General features: G+C 49.7%; 1 protein-coding gene across 2 annotated transcripts in view; it reads right to left on the bottom strand.

The window, feature by feature from the left end:
* Positions 1 to 1555: 1555 nt before the first annotated feature.
* Positions 1556 to 17048, bottom strand: part of SETD1B (SET domain containing 1B, histone lysine methyltransferase) — a 43670-nt gene continuing 28177 nt past the window's right edge. The window contains exons 10-19 of one of the 2 annotated variants that reach the window (XM_058158521.1): positions 16120 to 16207; positions 15148 to 15374; positions 13505 to 13631; positions 12217 to 12723; positions 9761 to 11346; positions 7657 to 7824; positions 6245 to 6376; positions 5666 to 5785; positions 4799 to 4936; positions 1556 to 4662 (exon numbers count right to left, since the gene is read on the bottom strand). In XM_058158521.1, coding sequence (XP_058014504.1) covers positions 4489 to 4662; positions 4799 to 4936; positions 5666 to 5785; positions 6245 to 6376; positions 7657 to 7824; positions 9761 to 11346; positions 12217 to 12723; positions 13505 to 13631; positions 15148 to 15374; positions 16120 to 16207 — 3267 coding nt within the window. In that variant the 3' untranslated portion in view covers positions 1556 to 4488. The remainder of the gene's footprint in view (positions 4663 to 4798; positions 4937 to 5665; positions 5786 to 6244; positions 6377 to 7656; positions 7825 to 9760; positions 11347 to 12216; positions 12724 to 13504; positions 13632 to 15147; positions 15375 to 16119; positions 16208 to 17048) is intronic. The other variant, XM_058158522.1, reaches the window with a different exon arrangement.

The following is a 17048-nucleotide window of genomic DNA, read 5'->3' as shown; positions in this document are numbered from 1 at the left end:
TAAACCAAGCACAGATCCTCTATAAGAAAAGTCAGTATATTTATGGTTTGCTTTATAAAAGTTACTATAATACAATGGTACATAGTATTCAATTCACAAAAAAATATGAACAAATATTTACAGAATGACACACCCACAACAAAGCAAAACAAAACAAAAAAAAAGGGGGGGGGGAACCCAAAAGAAAAAGAAAAAGAAAACCCAAACCACATTCTTCAAAACAAAGAACTGATGACAGAAACCTAGAAGCACAGAAACTACAGAGTTGGGTTTTTTTTTTTTTTTACACAGTTGTTTAAAACAAAAGGGAACAGAACGTTTTCCTTTAAAAAATCCTCAACCTCCAAAGCAGAGATTCCTTTTTCTTTTTTTAAAAAAAATTCATTTATTTCTTTGTTTATTTATTGAAAGGAACATAAAAAATATAGGTCGTTTACTGCAAACCATTTTTTTTTAAAAAAATCCCCTCTTTTTAAAGAAGGTGGTTTTTTTTTTTTTTCCACACTGCAAATTAAAAATTGGTCTTTTCACAGAATCGGAAAGCGGAGGTCTTTTCCTCCGCTGCAAGACCAAGAGACCCTCCCCTAATTTAGAGTGCTTCTTCCTACCCCCCAAACTCTTGCCTCATTTGAGCAGCTGCAGCAAGAAAGGGAGACAACCACACACCCAACCTGCCTCTGACCATACACAGCCGCCTTGACTGGACGGGTGTGATCCTGCAGCTCACACCGAGTTGCGAGTGTGCAATGAAGCACTTTAGAACCTTGGCCCCATTGGGCTGTAAATATATATATGTATTTCCATGTCACTTCTACAAATACTAGCTTGGTAGTTGAGAAGGAACATTATAAAATAGAAGAAGAAGAAGAAGAATTTAATTTGCAAAAAAAAAAGAAGAAGAAAGAAACAAAACTTGTAGATCGGCTTAAATACATTTTAGGTTGTCATTAATAGACTGTACACATTTCTTCATTTGAAATAAATAGATTTTTTTTTTTTTGCACATTTAAGGTTATCAGAAAGGCAAATAAAAAACAAAGCCTTATCTTGGCATTTCGGGGTTTTTTTTTTAAAATCTTCAGCGTCTTAATGCTTCTAGTTTGATCTACGCGTTTGACTCCCCCCAAAAAAGTTGAGATTTTGTACAGAATTTACATTATACATAGCTTGACACAAGCTGTAAACAGGCGCCAGCTTTTCACTCCTGGGACATCCCCCCTTCCGCCTCCCCCCCCCCCCCAAGACGCTGACTCTCTCACTGAGGTCTTCTGCTGGCGATTTTGTTTTGTTTTGTTTTTTCTTTAAAAAAAAAAAAAGAACTCCAAACTACTATTTGTCACTTTAACAAATTATTTACATGCTTTTAAAGTACAAACAAAACAGCCCCCAACAAACAAACAAACAAACAAAAATTGAACAGAACAACAACAACAAAAAACGACACCCCACCCCTCCCTCCTCCAAATTAAAAAAAAAAAAACCAACGTGTTTCTACAAGAAACAAGGGGTTTCGAAGAGAAGACTCGGAAAAGATGCCCTAACGTACAGGGGATGGGTCTGTTTCAAACTTCAAAATTTCATTTTAACCCCAACCACACACACACCTCCATGGGTTTTCTTTAAAAAAAAGAAGAAGAAAAAAGACTTTATACAGAAATGCATTGAAATGATCCCTGAAAATAGGTCCAACAAAAAACAAAACAAAACTGAAATCATAATATTTCAGAGTTTTAAAATGTGACACTCCCCCAATCTCCCCTATAGTAGAAAGAAGCTGTTTGGACGAGATAAACAGCTTTACAGGGTTAGCTGGCTCTCTCCTGGATTCCCCAAGAAGGAACTTCAAGCTTGGAAGCCCGAGTGTTGGGTTGAATGCCTGAAAGCTAGCTTAGCTAGGTGGTCTGGGACTCGAATCACAGAGGGGTTAGATGGGGTTGATCTTCTCACGCCACGTGAGGAGAGAGGAGAGGAGAGGTGGCCACGTTCTCCAAGCGGTGGCGTTCTTCCTGGGAGATCCAGTAGAGGGGCTCAGGAAGGAGAGCTGGAGGACCTGTCTATGATCACAGCTGGGCCCCCTTTGAGCTGTCAGTAACACACACATCTCGCTCCGCTTCCTTTATTTAGGATGGAAGAGGATTTGCTGGGATCAAACTCTACTCGGGAGAAGAAAACTTAACCACGATGAGAGGAGGGAAACCCGCGAAGAACCTTGCAGCTCTAGGAAGGGATCCGTTCCCACGTATCTCAACGCTTTGGGCAAGCCTTCGGCTCTTTCCTCTCTCTCCCTCCTGCACCCAATCGTGGCTAAGGCTAACCAGCGGAATCTAAGTGACAGCAAACAGACCTAGGATACGTTTTTTCCTCCTATATTTCATTTTGCGCTTAGGAAGAAAAGAAAAAAAATGGGGGGAGGGATGAAGGAAGAGAGAAAGTCCTTAGACACGCGCGCGAGAGAGAAAGAGAGAGGTCACAAGGAAGTTTTTCCTGCACAAGCTGCTACATACATTTCAGGGCTCTGCCTGTGTGGAGAATTCCCTAGTGGGTTTACATTCACAGCATGAAAGGGAACAAATGACGGACAGCTGCTACCTGGTCTGAATGATGGCATCAAATGACTGAGAAGCCCAAGGAGAAATGGCAGGGAAGAGAAACAGAGCAGGACCTGCCCTCCTTCCTCCTTGATCAAATCCAACTTCTCCACCGTGGAGGTCAAGGAGGACCACCTCTACAGGTTAAGGAGCTGGGCAGAATTCCCTCCTGCCTCTTCCTGTCCACTGAGCTGAGAGAAACACGTGGCGTCCACCTCTTTAGGCCACAGGCCACGGAAGCCAGCTGCCACACCGCTCGATTAAGGAGCGTCCCGAAGAATGGGCCAGCCATGTCCTACCATCTTCAAGAGAACAGAACACAGAAGCCAATGGAGGCTAAGCCACAGGTTTGTGGGGGGGAAGGAAAAGGGTTAAAGGTGGGGGGGGGAATCTAAAATAATTTTTAGGCAACCTCTGCTGGCCCCTGCTTTTAATCTTCTAGGTCAGAGGTCTTCAAACTTGGCAGCTTTAAGACTTGCGGACTTCAACTCCCAAGTTTGAAGACTTCTGTTCTAGGGTTTTCAGCAGGGCCAGAAAGTGCAACCAAAGGCTAAGAGGTGCCACAGGTGGGCTAAGAACCTGAGATTTGCGCCCCAAGTTTGATTTTTAAGAACCCCCAGGCCTGATTTGAAAAGCAACCCTTCAGCACCTAACCCGGCTACTGTCCTAGAGTGGCGTCCATTTCTCTGATGGCTTTCTATACAAGGACCGCCTTGGAGACCGTTGGTGGTAGGTGGTCGAAGATCGGTTTGAAGAGCCTTTGCTGTCACAGCCCTGCCGGAGTGGTAAGTGGTGGTACAACGAGGACAGAGCCAGTGCGCCACCTCGCAGCTGCCCAACTGACCTCTACCAGGCCAGCTTAGCCGCCAAGCAAGACCTCGGTCCTTCTAGGCTACCGAGACTAACTTGCTTAAGAGGGACACCCAAGGGAGGAAACGGCAGTTTTTGCTTTGGGGTTCTGAGCCACTCTAGGAGTCGAGTCTACCTTGTCTCCTCTATTCCTTGGGAAGGGACAGCTGAGAGGGAACGAGGGGTATCCCGGCAGGCAGCAGGGCCTGGTGGACCCTTCCAAAAGAGGGAGGGACCTTTTCTGCTTTCAAAACCATCAGGCACGGCTAGGCTGGTGACGGACGAAAAGATATAAAATCTCAGCTTTTCAAAACAGAGGCTAGGATGCTCTTGATCCTATACCTGGAAACGCTCACAAGCAAGCAAGGATTTCAGGGCTCTGATTGGATGAGACCCACCCACACATACATACCCCATGGCCCCCGTTCACCCGGACATTCCTTAAGAGCTCCGGCTACCCACAACCCCACGTGGCATTGGGGTTTTGAATCCCGCTCTCCGCCTCCGCTGGATGCATTTTCAACCTTCGAAAAATCCTCGCTTGGCCCCCCTCCCTGCCTCTCTCCAAGGAGCCTCCACCTCCTAAACCTGTAAATGAACGAGGAAAAGTAGCAGCATCTTACGAAGAAAGTCATGTTTTTAACGAAAAGACAAAATACCTTGCTGTACCCCAACTGGAGCTAGGCTGATGCGGAGCAGGTGGGCAGGGAGGTTTTGTTTTTTGTTTTTTTTAAAAAAAATAGTGTTTTGATGTTGGAACAACTCAGGAGAAGACGAGGAATTGGGATGAAAATTGGATGAAAAGCACCTGCAGCAATAAAAGTCCCAGTTTGCGGGTCTAAAACTTGCGCGTCTTCTTCGGGAAGGAGAGGACGTGCCTAGCGGGTTGGGGTTTTTTCCCCCCCACTCTCCCATTTTTCTTTTTTTTTCCCTACTTGGTTTCATTTTTTTTCCTCCTTTTTTTGGCAAAAGTGCAACCAAACGCCCTCGGGTTCCGCAGTCTGGAGGCCGCCGATGCGTGGCCCACAACCGGGGTGTTTTTTCCCCCCCCTTAATTCAGGGTCCCTCGACAGTTCTCGGAGCCACACAAGCAGGGGATCTTGACATCCTCGATGGGGAACTTGTAGTCGTAGGTGATTTCCTCGTTCACGCTGATGTGCTGCTTGGAGTAGATGACGATCTTCTTCTGTGACTCCACCGTGATGACCTTCGCGTAGCAGTTGGGCTGCGGGGAGAGAAGCGGGATTAGGACTGATGGTCACCCAGCCTCCCCAGCACGCAATACGAGGTTCAGGAGAAAGGGGGTCTCGCAAAGCTTTCTGGGGGATCCCCAGAAGGTGCCGGAGGAAGAAAAGACTTACGTTGCAACTGTGGTTGATGAAGCGGGCGAAGTTTCCGCACTTGGTTGCGTCGATGATTGTGTCATGGTCCACTCGGAACATGTAGCTGCTCCCAATGCCTTCGTCTTCATACCGCTTCTCTCGCATGTCAGCAATGACCTGCAAGGAGACACCTCAAGTCAGGTCAAAGTCAGAAGGGAGGGAAGGAAGGAAGGAAGGAAGGAAGGAAGGAAGGAAGGAAGGAAGGAAGGAAGGAAGGAAGGAAGGAAGGAAGGAAGGAAGGAGACATCTCAAGTCAGGCCAAAGTCTGAAGGAAGGAAGGGATGGGAAGGAGGAGGGAGGGAGGGAGGGAGGGAGGGAAGGAAGGAAGGAAGGAAGGAAGGAAGGAAGGAAGGAAGGAAGGAAGGAAGGAAGGAAAGGAGGATGGAGACACATCGTCAGGCCAAAGTCAGAAGAGAGGGAGGAAGAGATGGAGGGAGCGAGTGAGGGAAGGAAGGAAAGAAAGAAAGAAAGAAACAACTCAAGTCAGGCCAAAGTCTAAAGGAAGGAAGAGATGGGAGGAAGGGAGGTGTAAGGGAGGGAGGGGGGCTGATGGGACCTATGACAAAGAGCAGCTGCTGAAGGAAGCAGGATTTGAAAGAGCAAAACAAAAAGCCAGGGTATCCCCAGTTTTCCAAAAAAACTCCCCGACCCTTAAAACTGGCATAAAGCAGTTATCAAATGCAGAGCAGAGTGAAGGTCCGGGGCCAAAGGCCTGAAAGGACCAAGAACGGGATGCTGCCGTCCACTCGGATGTAGCTCCTAACGTTTCTTTCCCTTTCTTCCAAGGATTGGGGGAGCTTCCGAGTGCAGCAGCATCCAAGGACAGGATTACCTGGGGCAGCTTACCTGTCGGATATTTTGGCCCACGTACTCGATCACCATCTCGTCGGCAGCAATGGGCTCCATGGCAAAGAGCCCCCAGTCGTGAATGTGACTCTTGCAGAATTTTAGCTTCTTCTTCCGGAACTGCAGAGAAAGAGGAGCAAATTTCCACGCTGGGAAAGCCCTAAAAACTTCCTGGCTTGCGATGCCAAATTAACCCTCCAAATGGAGGGGGCGAGAGCGCTTTTGGGGAATGCCGATGGGCCGGCGGTCCTCGTTTTAGCGACCGTAAGGTCGTCGGGCCGCTTGGTCACTGGGCGACTTACCTGGAATGATGAACGGGCCCACATGGAGACTCCTGGGAGGGGCGGGACAGGGTGGGTGTGGCCAGCCAGGGGTGGCATTTGGGGGTTCGCAGGACCCCAGCGACCGTTGGCTAGAGGATCGCCCGAACCCTGCCGAACCCCCAGGAGCCCACCCCTGCTTTTTTTCTACCAGTTCGGCCTCTGTCCCCATCTAAGCCTTCTTCCCCGTGGGCTCCCTTGTCCTGTTTGCATCATGTTTTCATCCCTCGGGGGGGCGGGGGGGGGCTACACAACTCACCTTGAGCTGGTTGAATTTGAGCAAGTCGCTGTCGCAGCTGCCCGTGAAGGATGAGAGGAGCCTGCGCTGTTCTGACCTCCGCTCGGAGCCCGCCCGGGTGGAAACGTGGAGCTGAGCAGGGATGCTCATTCCCTGGGGGGCACATAAGGGGTCATTTCAGGGCGGCTAGAGTTTGCACCCGGGGGAGTGGGGGGGGGCCTTCTCACTCCGGTAGTCCTCGACTTATGGCCACAATCGAGCCCAAAAATTTCCGTTGCCGAGTCAGGAAGTTGTTAAGCAGGTTGTTAAGTAAGTCCTCCACTTACAACAGCTCGTTCTGCGATGGTTCGAAGTTACAAGGGCGCGGAAAAAAGCAACTTATGACCGTTTCTCACACTGACGGCCTCAGCAACATCCCCATGGTCAACGGGATCAAAATTCAGGCACTTGGCAACCGACTCGTGTTTATGACGGGCGCAACGTGTTTATGACGGGCCTCTTGTGGCTCAACAGACTAATGCAGTCTGTTATTAACACAGCTGCCTGCAATTACTGCAGGTTCTAGTCCCACCAGGCCCAAGGTTGACTCAGCCTTCCATCCTTTATAAGGTAGGTAAAATGAGGACCCAGATTGTTGGGGGCAACAAGTTGACTTTGTATATAATATACAAATAGAATGAGACTATTGCCTTACACAATGTAAGCCGCCCTGAGTCTTCGGAGAAGGGCGGGATATAAATGCAAATAAAAAAAAACAAAACCGGTCCGGGGTCATGTGATCCCCTTTTGTGACCTTCAAAGTCAACGGGGAAGCTAGATTCACTTAACAACTGTATTACTAACTTAATAACCGCAGGGATTCACTTAACAACTGTGGAGAGAAAGATGTCTCGCTTAGCAACGGAAATTTGGGGGTCAATTGTGGTCGTAGGTCAAGGGTAGGGGTGAAATGCTCCCGGTTCGGAGAACCGGTAGCAAAAATCCCTGGGCCTCTCCCACCCATGCCCACCCAATGCCTGGTTGCCCGCTTCCCTGCTTCTTTTAAAAAATGCTTTTAAAAGATAAGAAAGAAAGAAAAAAAAAAAAAGGCTGAGCCGTGCGATCATCAGAGCCTTTTTTTTTAATTTTAAAAGCACCTTTTACAACCTATTCGGCCGAATAAACGCCTTTAAAAGTAAAAAAAAAAAAAAAGATCATGCGCCACAGCTGATCACACCCCCCCCCCAGCGCGCTGTTCTACTTACCCCATATGCCTGTTTCGGGCATGCACTGCGAGCGCACCTCGCATTTGGTGCATGGTGCGCACTGCGCATGCACAGCCAGCAAACCGGTAGTAAACCAGCTCAGATTTCACCATTGGTCAAGGGCCACCTGCATTGGTGTAGGATTCCCTTTTTCTCCACTCAACAAAGTCCCAGGCAGCCCCCCCTTACCTGCGTATCGGTGGGAGGGTCTTCTGCAAACGCTCGGCTGTTATTGAGGTATTTCAGCTTGTCCTTCTTGTCGATTTTGTAATAGCCTTCACTTCGGGCGCAGCCGGTGACGTGTTCCCGCATCCCATCGTCCCGTTTCTTCTTCTTTGGGGTGAAAAAGCTGGTTGGTAGCGGGGTGTTAAGGGAAAAAGTGGCAGGGATCCTTCAATGCCCCGCCCCAAAAGGAATAAATAACAGTGGGAGTGGGAGCGAAGGGGGGAATTCAGTGGGTGTGCCAGTCGGGGACTCGTCCTCCCTCCTCTCCTCAGCCGGGCCCCTCCCATCTCCAACAGGGCCTGTTATCAGACTCCGAGTCTTATAATGAAGATGAACGGCCTGTCATGCCTCCAACCCCCAGCCCTGGCCCCATGCCCGGAGAGGATTCCAGGAGTGGGAGGACAAGCCCGATAAACCTCACTCATACAGCGTGTGTTCCTTTGGCTCAGCCATCAGAGCAGGAAGCCAGCCAGGTATTGGAATTATTATTTATTATAAATTAAACTTTTATACCGCCCTTCTCCCGAAGGACTCGGGAGAATTGCTCGGGCCTACTTTGCTCGAATTGCTCGGGCCTACTCCTTCTGACCCCTCCCTTTCCCAGACAGCAGATCCAGCTGAAGACAATTCAAAGTGGGAGGATCCTCGCTTCCGGAGATCTGAGAGGCGACGCCAGCAGAAGGAAGGGAGGGGCAGGCCTGGATAAATGCTGAGTCATGGAGCCACACCCCACAGCCTATATAAAGGACCTGCTTTTGGCATTCCAATCTTGAGTCAAGCAAAGTCTTATCGAGTTTGCTGATACCGGACTCTATCGCTGAAGTCACAACTTGGACTCCTGCCTGCCCTGATAAACCTCGAAGGAACTTGGCAAGCTGCAGAGGCTTCGTTGCCAAGTTGGTCACGGACTTCCTTGACTCGTTCGTCGGAGTGGGGGGTGGGACATGACATGGCCCTTTCATGATGCCACCAACCTACACGGTGGCACCTACGCCTCTAAATCTCAACCTTGGCCAAGATGGGGGGATTTCAAACTGCCAGAATTCCCATCCATCTGTCCATCCTTTTGCAAATCACCTCCAGATGGCACTCTGTAGGTTGAGAGCAGTATTTGAATGGCTGGCTGGGGAATCCTGGGAGTTGAAGTCCACCCGTCTTCAAAGTGGCCAAGATGGAGAAACGATGCTCTAAACCCATGATGGCGAACCTACGGCACGCGTGCCAGAAGTGGCACGCAGAGCCCTCTCTGTAGACATGCATGCTGTCACCAGCTGCTCTTATGCGCCGGCCAGCTGGTCTTCATGCATGCCAAGGTGCTGTTAACGCAAAGAGCAGGGGGCCAGTGCGCATGCATGCGTTGGCCCCCTGGACTTTGGTTTTCCAGCACGCACATGTGCACTGGCCCCTTGATCTTTGGGTGCGCCTGAGTGCCAGAAACCCAAAGCCAGCATGTGTCCCGAACACCTGGTGCGCGGACGTTTTGGTTTGGGCAGTCGGTGCCAAAAAGGTTCGCCATCACTGCTTGTTGTTAGTTGCGAAGTCGTGTCTGACCCATCGTGACCCCGTGGACCACGTTCCTCCAGGCCTTCCTATCCTCTACCATCCTCTGGAGTCCATTGAAGCTCACGCCAACTGCTTCAGTGACTCCATCCAGCCACCTCGTTCTCTGTTGTCCCCTTCTTCTTTTGCCCTCAATCTTTCCCAGCATTCGGCTCTTCTCTAGTGAGTTCACTTCACTGCTACATCACATCTACAGAGTACCATCAGCAGGTGACTTGCATCTTCTCCAGGAGACACCTACGCTCAGGAAAAGTGGTCCAAAATCTGCGAATATCTCTGAAACTTGCCTCACTAAACTCCTGGCAGAATTTAGGATAAAAAATAAGGGAGGGCGCCTTAATTTTTTTTTTGGCCTTTCCTGGAATTCCTTGGCAGAATTCGGCTCTGCTCCATCGTGCAACGATGCTGCTGGGGCTCCCCAGGGGAAGTTCTAATTAATTTCTAACTATTATCCTCGTGGTCAGAAGGTTTGGAGTCCCGCCTGGCAAAGGGCGCCACAAAGGATATGAGGATGGTACACCCACAGGGTGTCGTTCAACCAGTCCATGCCATTGTCTTGCTGTAACAGGTGATCGTAGGTGACGCAGAGGAACTGGATGTCCTCTTCGTCGATCCCTCCGTTCCAGATGTCATACAGAATGGTCATCTCCTCGAACTCGGAGCGGGGCCGGAATTGGAACCGAGGGGGGGAGTAGTCGGGAGAAGGGATCTGCGGGACATCGTCGGGCCTCTTCTTCTGCCGCCTCCACTGTTGCCTTTTGGCTTTCAGGTAGCCTTCTTCTTCTTTGAAGTCCTCGTTCCACTGGTTCTCCAGCTCCTTGAAGGGGAGTTTCTCCATCAGGACGTCGGGAGGCAACCTCTCGTGGAAACCGTCGTTCCGGAAGTCCAAGGTGACCGCTTCCGGATCTTTGAGGGCATAGAAACCCTCGGGATGGCTACCAAATAGCTCTTTGTTCACAGGACTTTCTGTCAAGGCCACCGGAATGGGAAGGAGAGGTGGAGCTTCTACGGGCTTGTCCGAATAGGCCTCCAACATGGGTCCTAAAGGAGAAGCTCGTTTCGGCCGGCCCGGTTTCCTTTTGATGGGGAGGATGGAAGAGGGGCTGGGCGGAGGGAGAGGGGGCGAAGCCATGGGGATGTCCGGGAAGGGTAAGATGGACCTTGCGTCTGGACCGCACTCCTCTAGCGCCATCTTGGAGTCCGTGAACAGGCAAGGACGAACCGTGAGAGGCTGGCCGGGCGCTAAGTCCAAGTGGGTGTGAAAAGCCGGCACAGGGGGGCTGGCAAAGGGGATGGGGGAGGGCACGCTGTTCACGCCAGCCAACAAGGAAGCCCCGAGAGGTTCTTTGAAGACTTTCTCATCGGGCTCCTCCTCCGACGGCTTCTTGCTCGACAGAAGGCAAGGGAGGGCAGTAGCACCAGGCTCGGGGAATGTGGGTGTGAAGGTGAAATCCCGCCCAGGGGTCCGGGGAATGCCCCCGCTGTTGATGCCGGGGGATTGGGACGGGTACGAGAAAGGGCTGCCTGACACCGGAGGAGAACTCAGAGTCAGGCTGCTTCCGGTGAGAGGCGCTTCGCTCCCCGGCGTGGCGGGGATGGTGTCCGTGCTGTGGGACTTGGAGAGGCTGTGGGAACACTTGGCTAAAATATCCCGTCCCGGCGTCCGGGGCAGCTCCTCCTCTAGTGCTGTTTTGCTTGGGGCTAAGTGATCGGGGAACTTGTCCGGAAGGAGCAAGTATTCCTCTTTGTGAGGTGCGACGGAAGAGGGCAGGGGAAGCGAGCAGGGCGGCATGGCGGTGAAAGGAAGCCCAGTGGACTCCATGGGAGTCACCACTTCCCTCCCGGGAGTCCGAGGAAGCTGGTCCTCTTCCTCATCCTCCTCTTCCTCCTCAGCTACGCAGGGTGATTTGCCTTTTGCTTGGATTTCTAAAGTGCTGTCACTGGGCTTAGTGAAAAAGGAGGTCTTGTTAGACAAGACTTCTCCAAAGAGTTCCACGGGGGTCGGAGGACGGAGGCCTTCACCCTCCTGGGCATCTGGTTTTGGACCGTCCAGCATCTCAGGCTCCAGTTCGACGTCTGGTTCAGACTCCTCCGCTGGAAGGGAGAAAAGAAACATGTAGGTTCTTCTTCAACGTTCTCCATGAGAGGCGTGACGAGAACTTGCCTGAGAAAGAAGGATTGTTGTCCACCCAAATCTACCCAGATTAAGCCCAGCGGGTCCATTTTTTGTAAATAACATGAAATATGGATTCCTCGCTGAATGCGATTGCTGGTTGCAGACATTTCATGACCCAACTAGGTAACGTCATCAGGCAAGTCAACTACCAAGTTCAGAGAGCATCAAGAATTCCACAGTTCGGTTAGAAGAAATGATCCAACAACACACTAACTTAAAAACGGAGCTGTTTTTATTGGGTATTCTACCAGGGATATCCTCAACTTATATTTATATTATAAAACTTATATAAATAAATTTAAGATGTCACTGGAACGTCACCCAATTAATTGATTAATATTTGGGTCTTGAGTTACCTAGGGACATTAAGAATCAGCATTTATTTTCAGGTCACACTTAAAAAAATATCCTAAGTGTTACAACTTAAGAAGTAGCCCGAAGATCGGCTTGACCGGGGTGGGATTCTACCTGTTTGGACCAGTTCGGGCGAATCTGTAGCTCAGACAATCAGCTGGGGGCAAACTGGTTTGTTCCGACGATTGGGTCGGCCTGCCCACCCGCCACTGCGCTTTACTTACCTTTATCTTGTCAGCTGATTGGCACGGCAGCGCCTCAACTGTGTTACTCCCAAGTGGTAACACCGAAGGTTAGTATTTGTGCACGCGATCACCAAACCGGTTGTTAAATTGGCAGCAGCATCCCACCATTGCATGTGATGGCCTAGCGTGATCGGTGAGCTCAGCCCCTGGGAGACAGCCTCTCTGGAAAAGGTAAGGGTGAGGTCCTACCTGTCATACACATTGGAGATAGCCGGAGCTTCTCCTCCTGAGCTCTCTCGATCACGGCCAGCACATCGGACGCCAAGGACTCCTCGGGAATCTCCTGGTCCTGCTCTTCTGCTGGCCTGGTATCTTCTTTCATCTCTTCTCCTTCTGGAGCCGAAGGTTCTGCCAGGCCTAGGGGGATGTAGTCCTCCTCTACCGGGAAGAGTTCTAAGATGGTCTCTTTTTCATCCTCATCTTCAAGCCCTGGAGTGAGGGACTCGAGGCCCAGTTCAGCAGGCAAGGTCTCCCTCTCATGGGATAAAGAGACCCCCTCCTCATCCTCCATCTGCTCCTCGTAATTTTCACCCTCCTCCTGCTCGTCTTCTTCCTCCTCCTCCTCCTCTTCCTCCTCCTCCTCTTCTTCATCTTCATCATCAGAATCAGAACTTGTCCCGAAGTCTGAGGATTCCTCACTTTCATCGGACGACTCAAGTTCTGCTCTGGAAGAGGCAGGGCTTCCTAGATCTTCTGCTGAAAGGCAAAACATTTGTGGTTCATTTTGATTTTTTGGGGTGGGTGGGGGGGTAGGAGTGGGATTCAGCCAGTTCAGACCGGCTTGGGCGAACCAGATGCTAATTTCACATCGCTGAACCGGTAGTTACAAGGACTGGCTGATATTACTAAAGTTATCTGAGCTAGCAGCCACTGTTAGCATCCTAAACAATGCCTTACCTAAAGTCCTTTCAACATGGAAATGCTCATTTCATTAGAAAACCATCGCAAATTCGGTGGTTCCATAAGGAATGCCGGCAGCCTTTGACTTACAGCCATTTCATTTACTGACCATTCAAAGTGACAATGGTACTGAAAAATGGGACTTGAGAAAAAAATCCCACCTATAAACATTAAGACATCCCCATGGACACGTGGTCAAAATCCGAGTTCTTGGCAACCCCTGTGCATTTACGACAGGGGGCAGCATTCCGGGGTCAGGCGATTATCATTTGCGACCTTCCCAGCTGGCTTCTGATGAGCCAACTCGATGGGGGAGAAAGCCGGGATTCGCTTAATGACTGCACGATTCACTTAACAACTGCAGTGACCGTTGACCTCCATGGCAAAAAAATAAATTGTAAAATCAGGCGCAACTCCTTTAGCAGCCGTCTTGCTTAGCAATGGAAATTCTGCAATGGTGATCCTAAGTCGAGGAATATCTGTGTAAAATTCAACTACACTGGTAATTCCTCCCCCGACCCCCATCCCGTGTGTTAAAATCAGCATGTTGTTTTCAACTGCCAATAAAGCCGCGTACCTTCTTCAGAATCTTGATCCTCTTCCTTTTCACTGATCTGTGCTTCGGTCTCTTCGTCCTCCTCCTCCTCCTCCTCCTCTTCCTCCTCCTCCTCTTCTTCGTTGACATCTTCCTCTTCCTCCTCTTCCTTAGAAAGAAGGAATTTGGAAAGTTCAGCAAACACTCCCGTTCGGCCCAGGGCGAGGGAAAACACGTGGACCAAGAGCCGACATTAGGGTAAGAAACCTCAGCCCTCTATGACCTAATTAACAGCTAGGCCAGCGATGGCGAAACCTTTTCGGCGACGAGTCCTCAAACCGAAACTTGCGTGCAACGGAGTGCCGGAAACCCAAAGTCCAGGTGGCCAGGGCACATGCTGGTTTCGGGTTTCAGGCACACCCAAAGACCAGAGGGGCCAACGTGCATGTGCGTGTTGGAAACCTAAAGGCCAGGGGGCCGGTGCACGCATGCGCACTGGCCCCGTTCTTTGGGTTTTTAGCACTCTGGCATGCACGAAGACCAGCTGGCCGGCGCATAAGAGCAGCTGGTGACTGCACGCGTGCCCACAAAGAGGGCTCTGCATGCCACCTTTGGCATGCGTGCCGTAGGTTCGCCATCACGGAGCTAGGCCTAAAATTATGGAAGTCGGCCCGAGATAGATCTCCAAGGCATGGGGTTGGGAAGAACTAACCTAGATAAAACAGAAGCACCAGCGACAGGCTGGGTGTGGGGTAGTCTAAGAAGCAAGGATATATCTCCTTCAAGGCAAGACTATCGATAAAAAGATCCTTAAATCCTGCCAACTTCGCTAGAAACACCTCCAAGGAAGGAGAGGTTGCTTCAGGCTGTAACCCATTTGAATCCTTACTGTCTTTTTCCTGGATGTAACTGAGGACTCGGGGATGGCCGTCAATGATATCATTTGCCGTGTTAGTATCCTGCGGATAAAACATTCCATGAAGGGCCTACAAGGTGAGGTTTGGGGTATATCTATCTTGAGTTGTCGGGGGCAGCGGGATTTGAGTTGGTGAGCTGCATAGCTGTTGTTTGGCTTCACCTGAAGATGACGAATGAGACTTCGTCGAAACGTCGCCAAGACACTTCCAATTTTACACGGGAGAAAACCCGAATAACCAAAGACCTACATACAAACACCCGCGAAAACCTCAGAAAATATATATATATATATATATATATGTAGGTCTTTGGTTATTCGGGTTTTCTCCCGTGTAAAATTGGAAGTGTCTTGGCGACTTTTCGACGAAGTCTCATTCGTCATCTTCAGGCTTCAGCTTCGTGCTTCTGGGAGCAATGTGTGATCGCAGCTGTTTCTTCCTTTTAACTGCTAGTGGGGGTTTGAACTGATTGGGTGGGAGCTTGGCTGTGCTCTGGATGGGGTTTTTTTTCAAACTCCCACTAGCAGTTAAAAGGAAGAAACAGCTGCGATCACACATTGCTCCCAGAAGCACGAAGCTGAAGCCTGAAGATGACGAATGAGACTTCATCGAAACGTCGCCAAGACACTTCCAATTTTACACGGGAGAAAACCCGAATAACCAAAGACCTACATACAAACACCCGCGAAAACCTCGGAAAACATATATATATATATACATACACATACATACATATACACATACACACATACAGACATACATACATACCTTATCGGACATGGATTTCATCACTCCTTCCTCTTCCTCCCGTTCTGTCTCCTTTTCTGAAGAGGATTCCTCCTCCTCTTCTTCCTCTTCCTTGCCAGAGTCTTCCTCCTCTCCTTCGCTATCCAGCTCCAGTGGCCTGGCTGGTCTTCTTCGTAGGCCCACAGCTTCCGGATCTTTCCTGGAGAGCTCCAAGGCTGCATCGGGCAGGTCTCGATCGCGTTCGGATTCTAAGTATAAAAACGGAAGGGTTGAGGGGGTAGGGAGGGAGCCAGGCAAAAACTTTGGCAAAGAAAAATAATAATGGTAAAATGGACACAGATAAGCAGACTGGACTAAGGCACCTTGAGCCAAATAAAAGCCTAGAGACGTGGTATTATCATGCACGCAGTGAATATATGGTGCTGGCGATGGTGTACGGTGCAGGGGACATGGTGTGCAGGTTCACGCAGTTTACTATGTCAAAAATGCGGTTGGTTTGGTATGACTGAGGTTATGTGAAAATGCTCACTCCTGCATACAGTCTAGGGAGATTTATTTATTGACTTGGTATTTTTTTGTCACTCAGCCTTTAGAAGTAAGGAGGTGAATGCACACAATACTCTTTCCTCCTCCTCTTTTCCTTACAACAACCACAGAACAACAACCCTTGAGGTGGCTTGGGCTGAGAGAAAAGGACTGGCCCAAAATCACTGGGCCACTTTTTCATGCTTAAGGCGGTACTTGAACTCATGGCCTCCTGGTTTCTAGGCCAGCATTTTTAACCTTTGTACATGCTTAAGTATTTCCAATATTCTTCCTGAGCATGTTTTCAAGATATTATCAAGATCTCTGCACCCATTATTTGGTTGTGCTTAGAGCAATGGGGTCTAAGCTAGCCATGCCAAACTTAATCCTACTGGCTCCACTCTGGTCATGGGCTAAGCCAAGCTCTATTCTGAAGGGCTGAAAGGGGAGTAAGCCAAGTCTAGCAACCTTCATCTTCATCATCTACGGAGGTAGATGGCCGAATCCGCTTCTGGTCTCCAGCTGAGGCAGCTTCAGGTGGTTCCTTTCTCTTCACCTGTAAGAAAACGGAGAATGAAAACCTTTTTGGGAAGGGGATATTTGCTAGTTGCTCTCTTGCCTGTTGCCCAAGAGAAGGCAGAAGACTCATGGCTCATAAATAAATCATTTCTTCATTGACCACAGTTAAGGTGGGCTATGACCAACACCTTAAACCCTGATCATGCCATTCTTATACTGTGGGACTTCTAATAATTTACCAAAAATTGTCTGATTCCAGGAGATGAAATCTCCAGCCATATCAGGCGCTCCCAAATAATTGTTCTTCTGAACCGGTAGTGCTCTCTCTAAATCAGGGGTCCTCAAACTTTTTAAACAGGAGACCAATTCACAGTCCCTCAGACTGTTGGGGGGGGGGGGAGGGGGCGGACCAGCTGGGTGGGCATGGCTAGGTGGTCATGTGACTGGGTGGGCATGGCCAATTTAGCAGTCCATTAAACAATACACACAAAATAAACTTTAATTTGTTATGCTCCTGGGAGTGGAAAGGTGGTTAGTGAAGGGATGTGGCTGTCTTGGGTGTGTGTGACTTCTGTTTGTGTGTGTGTGTATATGTGTCTGTGTGTCTCTCTGGAGGCTTGGGAGGCCAAAATGGGCCCGTTTTTGGCCTCCTCGGCTTCCAGAAAGCAGGTGGGAGCCAGCAGGTAGGTGGGGCGATGTGGGAGGGGCAGCTTCATGGTCCCACGCCGGCCGGATTAATGGTTTCAGCGGGCTGTATCCAGCCCACGGGCCGTAGTTTGAAGACCCCTGCTCTAAATAGAGAGAAGAGACCACTGTTGGCTCCAGCGCTCTTGCCAGCTGTCAATAAGAGCTAAGCAACCCATCATTCCTTGAACAGA

Source organism: Ahaetulla prasina, chromosome 15 (genome assembly GCF_028640845.1).
Source record: "Ahaetulla prasina isolate Xishuangbanna chromosome 15, ASM2864084v1, whole genome shotgun sequence".
NCBI classification, from domain to species: domain Eukaryota; kingdom Metazoa; phylum Chordata; class Lepidosauria; order Squamata; family Colubridae; genus Ahaetulla; species Ahaetulla prasina.
Note: the sequence above shows the minus strand (reverse complement) of the source record. Positions and strands in the feature narration are given on the sequence as shown.